General features: G+C 38.0%; 1 protein-coding gene across 3 annotated transcripts in view; it reads right to left on the bottom strand.

Moving 5' to 3' along the window:
* Nucleotides 1-1093: 1093 nt before the first annotated feature.
* The window catches only part of dag1 (dystroglycan 1), a 46565-nt gene continuing 36022 nt past the window's right edge, over nucleotides 1094-11636 (bottom strand). For all 3 annotated transcript variants that reach the window (XM_089117936.1, XM_039668608.2, XM_039668606.2), the window contains exon 3: nucleotides 1094-7023. In XM_089117936.1, coding sequence (XP_088974062.1) covers nucleotides 4744-7023 — 2280 coding nt within the window. In that variant the 3' untranslated portion in view covers nucleotides 1094-4743. The remainder of the gene's footprint in view (nucleotides 7024-11636) is intronic.

The following is an 11636-nucleotide window of genomic DNA, read 5'->3' as shown; positions in this document are numbered from 1 at the left end:
GACGCCTTGGGAGTGAGAATGGGCTGTGCAATCCCATGAAGCACTACAAACAGAATAATGTAATTAAAATGGAGAAATATAAAACTACTCATTCAAAAATGTTGATATATATACAATATATTTTAAGTTTATTTTATTTTAAGTTAATATGCATACACTGTAAAAATGAATATGCTTTATCTAATCAATAAAATTGAGGCAACAGATTACAGCAATATTATTAATTAAATTGAACAAATTAGAATTGAACAAATAATAATTAATCAAAAAACTTAACAAAAATATCTGAATAACAGACAGACGTCCAAGATTAATTAAGAACCCTTTATTTTAAATTGCCAACTCTGAAGACACCTGATGTTAACAAGCAGAATCACTGCGGAGAAAACCGTAATTTTAAAACAAACACAGATCACCATATAATGGTGACTTATGTCTGTTTTTTTTTTGTTTTACTCATTTTAAATGGTTAACTTTTAAGGAATTAATTTGATTAATTATTACTCAATTCTATTTTTAAATTGAATTAATAATATTGCCACAATTTTTTTTGATTAGATAAAGCGCATTAATTTTATATATTCAAATATGTCAGCATTTTGAGTGCATAGGGAGATTGACTCTATGCTATTCACTGTGCTCATTGGAAGAGGGCGAGGCTAACGAGATCTTTTGACAGGTTTTGCTTCTTTCTGATTGGTGGAATTTTCTGTACGGCAACATGGGTAATGTAGTTTTGTCTATTAATTTTCCAAAGTTAAACACGATTATTTTAAGACCAAGTTGAAAAAATGCAGACTGACGGTTCAACAAAAGCAAAAACTATTGATTCCACCAATTCCTAGCTCATTGTCTTTAAAAGTTTCTAAGTTAAGGTTAAAAATCAATTTCCCTCACTTTCAATGCGCATTACCGTAACCACAATTTATATTTGTTTCAACAAATTTAGCCACAAGTCAAATTATAATCAGCGAACTAGTTAATGCATCTTAGTTGTTTGAACCCAGAACATTTCTTTAATCCCAAACTATGAATGAAATGGTTATATGATATGAAATTTCTAAATAATGAATTATCAAAGAGCCCACACACATTCCCGGTGAGAACACTTTTTAATACAAGATTCAAACATACAGTGTTTGGTGGTATAAATGAACCAATGCCGTTTAACATGAAAGAGAATGAATAAAGTGGTTTTCGTCATTACGTTGGTGTTGAATTCTTTACTAGGTTGCACTTCATCGCAGCATCTGCGTGTTGTCAGACCTCAAAGGCGTCTCATTTAACACATCACTGTCATTTGTTACACCTGGCCCCCAAGGTCAACCTCAGCACCTTTAGAAATGCATTGCTTAAATGTTCGACGTCAACTCGGCTTGTCTCTGCAATACAGCTTGCACACATCGATAAAAACAAAAAGAAACAGAACTCATACACACAAAACATACTGACCGTTTCCCCCTCTTATCAAACGTAAAAGCATGATATTCCAGTTTTACGTATTAAAGTTATATTCATACTAATCAAACAAAATGCATATGATTTTTTTTTCTTCTGCAGGCTGAAATTCTGTAAAAAAAAAAAAAAAAATTAAGGCTAACTTGATTTCACAATTAAAAAAAATGTATAGACATCATAACTGTGCCGGAGAATGAAACGAATATTGCGATACAGATTAAAATCTTTAGCTCAGGGTTTGTGAAAATAACCATATAGATTGAATATATGTAATCTTATTCTCCATTGACCTACAACACTTGTAGGAAAAACAAGCAACCATTCTTAAAAGGGGAAACTGTTGTACTTTTACATATTCGTCATTCCGTTTAACAACATAAAGCAGCAGACTTAACATTGGCAAACAACAGCTATTTTGTAATCTGCATCTTTGGTTTTTTCCAAGTAAAATATTTATTCAGAGTTGTGCTAATGAGAAAGCAGTAGACTTAATGCTACGTAAACGTATAAATAATGTATTGAAACAAAAGAATCTGTTTCTTTGCTGATTTTGTATTCCTGTAAATTATAAAAGTGATTTCTTACCTTACTGGCAAATTGCTCGAACTTTAGTTTCAACTAGGGCTGTGAAACGATTAATCGCGATTGATCGCATCCAAAAAAAAGTTTGTGTTTATATAATATACGAGTGTGTAGTGTAATTATTTTGTATATATAAAAACACACACATGCATATATTTCTTAAATATATACATGCATATGTGTGTATTTATATATACAAAATAATTATACACACTGCACAGTGCGCACACATATAATAATGTAAACAAAAACTTTTATTTTGGATTCGATTAATCGCGATTAATCATTTCACAGCCCTAACAGATAACTTTGCTTCTTTGTTAAACTGCAAAAATAATCAGTATTTTTTTTTTCAACGTCGTACCAAGATGAAGTGCATGTTGCAATATTTTTGTACCTCAATCCTAACTTGTATCTTTTGCAAGACCGACATTTCCAACTTGAAACTGCTGGTACGTACTAAAGAGACATGGATATTGGTTAACTGATAAATGGAAGCATTAAAAAACGAGTTAGCATTACACCCCAAAAGTAAGCTACATCCATACATAACTCTCTGCATGGCCAAACAATTCAGTCATCTAGGGTTGTCAGAATCGAGGACGCATCACACACATCTTGCACACTACTCATACTGACCAGCCGTGACTACGTCACACCTTTATTATTGCAAATGTCACTTTTGAAATCAAACCTCAAAACAAAGGAGCGTAAAAAGGAATCAGAAAAAAAAACACGAATCAGAAAGAAAAAAAAAATATTACAAAAGGGCAACATTTTTCCCGACAACACAATCCGCCTTTTCTATTTTGTTAAATAAATTTAAAGCAAACAAAGAAATCCACTTAAAAAATAAGACAGATGAGGAAAAGCTATAGATAATGAATCAATCAATTACCAAGACTAAAGATTTACAAATTGCAGAACACTATATATTTATTGTTCTTAATAAACAATTTGAGGCTGTATCAAAAACTTTATAAAAAATTAGATCGTGATTTTATCAACCTTTTTTTCTGTGACGATTTTGTAAATGAAACCGGCTCTTTTCACTCCTATTCCAGGCCTTGCGCAAAGATTTTTTTTGTTAAATAACCATCACTATATATGTATAAAAAATAATCACCCCTCATCTAAAACAAACGGTAATTTTTTTTCTCCTATTTTTTTTTTCTTTTTTTTTTTTTACCATATCTGATTTACACACGTTTTGACTATAAATACAGTTATATCCACAGGCAGAATATTATGTACAGAAGACACTTGCTGCGATACCACCAAGGCAAAATATGGCATTCAACTGCAAATATATAATAATAATGACATGACATAATAAACAATGCCGTTGTGTAGAGGATTGGGTCACTATTATCAAAATCATCAGTTTTTATTTAGAATTATTTTGAGTGGATCCAAGGCATATACTCCATAATCATCACTGAAATTATACATATATATATATATATATATATATATATATATAATTTTTTTATTTTAAATAACAACAGAAAAAGAAAAGAAAAAGAAACTACAAATCATTTGAAACCAGAACTTGTTCTGATTAAATCAAGTCTGAAATTGAGCAATCGGTCTCAATGGCTGTCAGTAGCTTGAGTTTAACTGGTGAAACAGTATATTGGTGGTTTTGACTTGAGGGTGCTGAACATTGTTCCTGCAGTTTTATGAGAGAATTAAGGACACGGAGATGCCGTCATCCAATTACATCACAAGATTTCTTGATGACCTATGGGAAATATGACTAAGTGAGATCAGTACTGGGCTTCAGCCTGACAGGTCAAAGGCAGAATCTGCATAGACGACTCACTCATGAGATTACCTCCTCCAAAAGTTTCACATGGCCTGCACGAAACTATACAGCACTATACATTTCTCAAGTCAGAACACACTTTGCGATGTTCACTCAGTGATTTAATATTAGCTTTTTTTTCTTCAGAATTGAGGGGTGGAAAATAGTGTTTTCAGTGTGATACTTAAAAAAAGTAATAAAAATATATATAATAAAAATTAAAGATGTTCTAGCATAACTTTCAAATATACAGTGGATTAAACAAATCTTTCGTTTTGGCTACCTCTTCTTGTAGTGATTTAACTAGACATGTGAATAACAATAAAAACAGTTTAATTTTGTGTTAAAAGGCAAAACCATAATGAATCGACATCCCACAAAACTGTCTGCATGCCTGTCCAAGTCTCTCAAGGCCATTCTTCTATTCCCCTCCTCTTATTGAATTTCTCTATGAAACATTTTGCACCTGCAGTCAGCTTTATTGTCCGCTTATATTATTCAAGATTAACGAATTCAGAAGATAAAAAGAGTGCTGTTAGGCAAGGAGTTTGATTCTGAGTCAAAAAAAAGGAAAATCAAAAAACAAAGAAATAAAACAAAACCAAAAATTAGTGAAAAAAAGCCCATCTAGACACAAAAGCGCCAGGACTGGAGGGTACATCCCCAACAGTTTAGCAATAACCAGAGTAGTCAGAGGCTGAGGTTGTTCTTGCTGTCCTTCGCAGACTATCCACTCACCCCACCCTCCCACTTCTCCTTAAGAGTCCTGTTTAACAAAAACCTTCCCATCACATTCAAACCCAAACCCCCTTCTAAAAATCCCATAATGCAAAGAGACAACACTGGTGTGGAACTACAAGTTCCCCATCCTCCTGCTCCGGAGGTTTCAGCAAACATTAGGGTGGCACGTAAGGGGGTGGAGATCTGTATGGGGTCATGTTCTTAGGACGGGATCCTTTCCCCTCCATTGGGACAGTGAAGGGTGGTGGTGGCTGGTAGGGAGGGGCGTTAGGATCCTCATCGTGTAGAGGGGTGTACTCTCCCAAAAGGTCCTGGTTCAGAGGTGTTGTCTCTGGACTAGCCATGTTGGGATACTCTGGTGGAGGAAGCGGAGGCTTTTCCTCTTGAAGGATAAGGGGCATGCTGGAAGAGGGGGGTGGCTTAGAGTCATCGAGCTCATCAGCAAAAATAATGGGCACTCCTTTCTTGATGAAAGTTGCTTGGTCTTCTATAGTCAGCTTGCCCTTGCGCTTCTTGCGATAGCAAATCATGGCAATGATTCCGGCAATCAGCAAAATGGCTGCAACCACCACTGCCGGTATGACGGTGTGAAGATAAACATCATCAGTGCTCTGTCTTCCCGCGCCCACAGCGGGAGTAACAGGAGATGGGGTCGGATCGGGGATCTCACCTAGCGGTACAAACATGTAGTTACGGCAGCTTCCTGTGCCCCTGACAGTGATATTTATTGGCTTGAAGTCGGGCTCCATGACTTTGGTGAATTGTACAGAAGGTTTACCCTCATTATCAGAGATCTTTCTGCTCAATTGCTGTATTTGCTCTTTTGGGCAGGGGTTTTGCTGAAGGCTGTTGTTGGTCCATTCCACGATGATGGAGCCCTTGATGATGTTCTTCAGTGTAACAGTGCTGCCGTTTCGATCACCGAAAGACTGTGCCAGTTTCTTGACGAGAAGGATTTTCTTGTGAATGTCATTGGTGACTGTACGTGCATCCCCCTCAAACACAGCAGTAAACAACACCGGTGACTTAGCACTGGCACCCCATCGATTGACACGGACCTCAAAGGCATCTATTGAATAAAGACCTCCTTTGTCAGTTGCTTGCATGAAATACTCATGTTTTCCTTCGTGCCCCTGGTCTGGTAATCCATACAGCAACTGGCTTGTGCTATTGAACTGTATCCAGGAATCATCCCCAACTACCTCATTGCCTTTGCGCAAGGTGAGCCTTAACTTATCTGTAGTTCCATCCTCTTTGTCGAAAAATGTATCAGATGGAACCTTCACCTCAAAGTAGGTGCCAACGTAGGCATTCACCTGATCGATTGGGTTACGCAGCTGGGGTTTTACATTGCCATCAATAACCGCGGGAGTGGTGCGTCTTGGTGGTTTGGTTGTGGTGGACTTGGGTTCTTTTGGTGTTGGTGTTGTCTTGGGTTTCTTTGGAGGCCTTTTTGTTGGTTTTGTCCTGGTGGTGGGTGTTGCTGGGGTCACAGAGGTTCCCACATATACAGGCCTGGTCATGGTGGGCTGGATGCCAATAGTGCTGGTGGTTTCCATTACACGTGTTGGTTGAGGGGGGCCTAAGGTTGGAGTGTAGGCAATAGGATCTTTGTTGTGAATGGTAGGTTTCACGGGAAGTGGCATAGGACCACGAACAGGTGGGGCAGAACTTTCTGAGGTAGGGGCAATAGAAGGAGAGGTTGGTGTGGGGACAATACGGATCGGGGGCTCAGGGTAAGCTGTTGGGGGGAGTAATGAGGGAATGGGAGTGGGGGTGTTGTTGAGCTGCCTTCGCACCCTTTTGGGTACATGGGGCTTTTTGTTAGCGATATGCCATCCAACAACTGGATACCCCAACTGTGCGGACATGGTACCCTCTTTTGCCGGGACCTGAACACTACTAATATCAGGAATGCTGCTTTGATCCAGACTGCAGCCAAGTTTCCAGGACAAAAGGGCTCCGTTTTCAACCACCTTCTTGGCATTTCCTGGTCCTGCCATGAAAGCAGACATGTCAAACAAACGGTTGTTAACCACTGGCAAAATCTTCATGTGCTGAAGCCCCATGCCAGAGAACTTTTTCATGTTGGCAAGTAGTCCAACCCTCTGCTTTGAGCTCATCTTTGTGAGGTCAGCATCCAGAATGACGGTAAGCACAGTAACGGGCTCCTCATTGCCACAGATGAAAGGTTGGACATCATTGCTGGCTGATTGCTGGATTGCAAGCTGAAAAGGGTCTGTATCAGCATGCTCCTCTGGGTGCACCTCAATGGAGAACACATCTGGGCTCTGGGAGACTTGGCTTTCATTGGAAACAGAAACAGATATGTAGTGAACGCCCTTGTCTGTCTCTAGAGGAAGGCCTTGAAGTGTGACACTCTCTGCATCCCAATGCAACCATGCTGGGAGCACATCCTTGCTTGCTTCTGTGATCTGTAAAATGGGAGGAGAAATAACGATTACTGCAACTGAATGACTCGCATCTGAAATTTAACAAGACAAATGAGCTTACAGTGATGCCAGACATGCACTGCCAAGTAAAACACGTAAAAAAACTGAAAGTAAATTTCACTTTTATAATGCGACTAATCACATGAATCAAAGTCGTCTTTCTCAAATGATACATCATTTTTAGTTTTTGTATATCTTTCCTGGTTGTGAGCATGAATTCAGTAACACAGGAGGAATGAAGACTATAATGAATGAGTGCTCTCAGAGTGGCATAGAGCTCCCTGCGGCATGAGATTCTCCACCAGCTGGAGAGCCATTCAATGAGCGCTCAGTCAAAAATAACCAATAATGAATCAATGGCATTGCGATGATCCGTTAACATAAGTCTCTTTGTAAATTCAAAAATGCATCCTTTCCTTCCATTCCCTTATTTGATTGGTAATTAATCCTGGTTAATACATTATGTAGAGCCAGCGCCCATGAGTTGGGCCATTAAAACTCAAACCAGTACATAACAGTCACTAAGGGAGCAGTGGCATCAGCAGATGGGCTTTTTATTTCAATTGACAGGCTTCAAAAGTTTAGACACAAAAATCCAACAGCACCGCGCCCCTCTCTGCCTTTCGCAATCCTGCTTTTGAATATTCCCATCTACCAGTCAGAGCATGTGTGCGAGTTTGACTGTGGACCTATTTGATCGCTTAGAGACATTAATAATTCAGGTGAGAGTCTAATTATAGGCTGATCTATAGTCTTGTTGATTGATAGTGTGCTTGAAACATCAACACTGCTGCACTTCAAATAGTACTTGGCTTGCACAGAACAGTTGTATTTTGAGGGTTTAAAGGGTTAGCACACACAATTACAATTCTGTCATCATTTACATAGTCGCAGCTTTCAAATTCAATTTGCTTCCAGATATTTTTAAATATGGCACCTTAAGAGGGGTCATAAACCATAAAGTGAAATGACAATTTAGTTATCATACTAAGCTAAACCTCTCCTTTTGTATTCCATGAAAGTCAAACCAAACTAAAATGACATGAGTACCAGCCTATATAATGGCAGTATTTTTATTTTTTGGGTGAACTACTCCTTTAAAACACAAAAATGGGCCACAGCTATCCATTACAGAATGTGTCAAACTACGATCAATTGTAGAATTATCCTTCAATTAGTGAATTGATTCGGCAATGCCACTGAATCTATATTTACTTTTCACCTCATTATCTGTAAAAACCACAGCAATATCTAATAGGCCTATACGGCACTGACAAAAAATACCTTACATATTCTGTTTATAGCCAAACTGACACCATACATGCATTGAAACATATGGTGCAGATGGCATGCGTCTACTTTCGGTGCCTTTTTAGACCTTGGTTTAGATTAAAACAGAAGGTTAAGGCAAGTATTTTTCTTCTGAAACTAGAGCATCAGTGGCAACACACACACAGCCACTGACATTTAGGGAACCACATAGTTTCCATAGTGATGATTCATGCAACCCACACTAAAGACAGTATAACTTCTGCCAAAGGCATGTTTCTCTTGACTTAAGTGAAGAAAGCAAGGAAAGGCAGAAACGAGTGCAGAGAGACTGTCAACAACAAGAATATTAGGGAGTTGGGTTTTTTCTTTCATATTTCAATTGCTGCGGCAAGCCTGTCAGGATGCTTCTGAATGGCACATGTAGAATGGGAAAGAAAATATTGCTACAGATCCAAGGGCCACAAAACCAATAAACCAACAAGGAACCTAAAAATGAAAACTGGATTCCATACAAGGAATTGCATTCTGACATTCTGTTAAACCGTTCTGTTCAACAGGAAAGAGAAAAGTCAAGAAGGTGCAAGACAGTGAGCAATCGATGACCGAATTTTCCTTTTAGATGAACTATCCCTTTAAAGCGGTGATGAACTGAGAAATCAAATTTTCCTTGAGCTTTTGACATATAAGAGGTTATGATATTATAACACGCATAGCTAAATAATACCTTGTGATGACAAACTGGATCGAGCTACCGACAGAATACAAAATATAGTGCAGTGCCTGGTTGTGGAAGAAGACAGTCGCTGCATAAGATTCCTCTGTATTCCAATATGACTGATAAACTTTATTTTTAACGATGTTCCAGCTGATGAGGTAACACATTGTCCATCTGTTCGCTTCATTTCACTGAGGATTGTTTTGTAAACAAGACTGGATTTGTAGACTGATTAAGAGTAAAGAACGGTGCTGTGCCGTCTATATTGGATCTGACAGGTATGGTGCAACACACGGACTCTGGGTCGAACATGTACGGGCGAATCATTCCGGTTGCCATTTTACAACATTGGACGTTTTCAAAACAATTTCCCCCAAGTGTATCGACGGTAGGGGTGGGCGATATGACCAAAATTGTGTTTCACGATATGACTAATTTTATTTCACGGTAACGATATATTTCACGATATAGTTATTTATATAGTTATCCTCAAAAAAAATAAAAATAAATAAAAATCGACAAAAAGGGCTTTGTATAATAAATACACCCAAATACTTTAGAAATGAAAAGTATGTCACCTTGTTTTATTTTTATTTTATTTGGTAAATTATTTATTTGGTAAACTATTTTTATATCAAAATATATTTAACAAAAAACACTCAAACTTTTAGATGAACTTCCCACAACAGATTGATATTAAATACAACTCATAGGTGCATTTCAACTTTAAATAATTTTTCAATCTCATGCATTGCTTTACTTCATCAATCAGTTTATTATATAATTATAATAGATATAATATAATTATAATATTTTTTTACCACATGTGCTTATTATACTGCGTTTTTAACGGAGAAGGGTATTCCTGCACAACCGGACTCTGCACACACTGTTGTTTTAACGGGCTTGTTTTTGTTATATTCTTTTTGTTATATCTGGCAACCCGTCAGTTCAGAAGTGACAAGAAGGAGAGCAGCAATATGAAAACCAAACCGCAGCTACTGTTAGTGTTGACTAAGTAGTTTAAATTATACACAACTTATAACAGTGCGTCGAACACCGCGCGCTCCCTCTCAGTGGTTGTGCATGCGCGCGTCTTTTACATCAACAAAATGCGGTCGATTAATTTGAGAGTGAAGTTGTAATCACGGATCGAATCAAAGGAAGATTTTATCAACTGGTCCAGTAGGCAATTGTTTGGAGTTAAAAATATATATATAACTCGCGCTGCATATTTAGTAATTTTGCCTCAGAAACAAGATTATACATTCGTTTTAACAAGCAGGATGTTCATTCATGCTGAAAGCGATTTTCATGTTTAAAAAGTAACTATACATAAGAGAAGGAAAGATGCAGATAACTATACATCATTTAAGGTTATTTCTCGTAATGATATTGATATAGCCTATGAAATGTTGTTATCAAGTAACTTCATGCTTTCCCTGTTGCGAACGTGCACTCCTCTAAACTGTAGCCTGGGTGCTGCTGCTCTGCTCAAGTTGACGGCTGCCTTTCCCCCCCGAAGATATCACGTTAACAACAATCCTTTAGAAAATGTAATTCCTTTGTGGATCCTCTTGATCTGCTTTCTCCATGTTTCTTTGACAAATCTCAGCATCAGTGTCAAGCGCGCTGCATGGGAGTTAACCACGCCCCCTTATTTGCATTTCGCGGTATACACGGAATAAAAAAATCTGTTACGACTAATGTTTTCTATCGCGGTAACGATATATATCGCCATATCGCCCAGCCCTAATCGACGGGTGAATCGAAACTCATTATAATATGCAAACTGTTATCCACTCACATTAGTGGGCGTTTACTTCCAAGTCTTCAGTGCGACACGCCCATAAAAACCGAGCGTTTTTCAGCTAGGCTCAAAACTAGGGTACAAATTAGCCTATTACTTATTCGTTTTGATGTTTTTGAATGCGAAAACCAAGCGAACGTCATAAATTGACATCAGACAACAATATAATAAAATTTAAAAAGCCAGTTCATGACCCCTTTAACAACCTGTAGGACCTCAGTGATAGGGTTGAAATATTAAAATCTTTAAAGACCTGATGAGAAGAATAAACTTTTCCCCCCTGAAATGAAGGAATTACACGGATGAATCGAAACTCCCTTGGTTGTGGGTCGAATAAAGCTGCTCATTGTTAGAGCATGCTAGTGGGGGAGTCTGCAGGAAGAATAGATCCCATTGTTGGGATATGAAGACAGCTGAAAAGATAAGATTCATAGTTCTGAAGGAGTAGGCTCAGGCATGTCTTTGTGATATTAGAGAGAGAAACGGAGACAAAGGAGGCAGTGGGGGAACCAGCTTGAAGAGCCTTTTAGTTTGGTCAAGCAGATGTTTACATGAAATGACTAACCCATTTTCTTTGGTTAAAAATTCATGCGTGGTCTCGGAATACATTTAAATAAAGACCCATCACATTTTAAGGACAGAAGCATTTGCACTTCCAATTTTGAGACAGAATGACGACAGAATGATCTTTGAAAATAACCCACTCTTACCTACAGGGAAAACGGCAGACCTTTTTCAGCGGACTGTGGAACATGACCCATTTTTCTGCCGAAAATTACAAATGAAATGTGGGGTGTG

Source organism: Pimephales promelas, chromosome 2 (genome assembly GCF_988280905.1).
Source record: "Pimephales promelas chromosome 2, fPimPro1.hap1.1, whole genome shotgun sequence".
In the NCBI taxonomy this organism is placed as follows: domain Eukaryota; kingdom Metazoa; phylum Chordata; class Actinopteri; order Cypriniformes; family Leuciscidae; genus Pimephales; species Pimephales promelas.
Note: the sequence above shows the minus strand (reverse complement) of the source record. Positions and strands in the feature narration are given on the sequence as shown.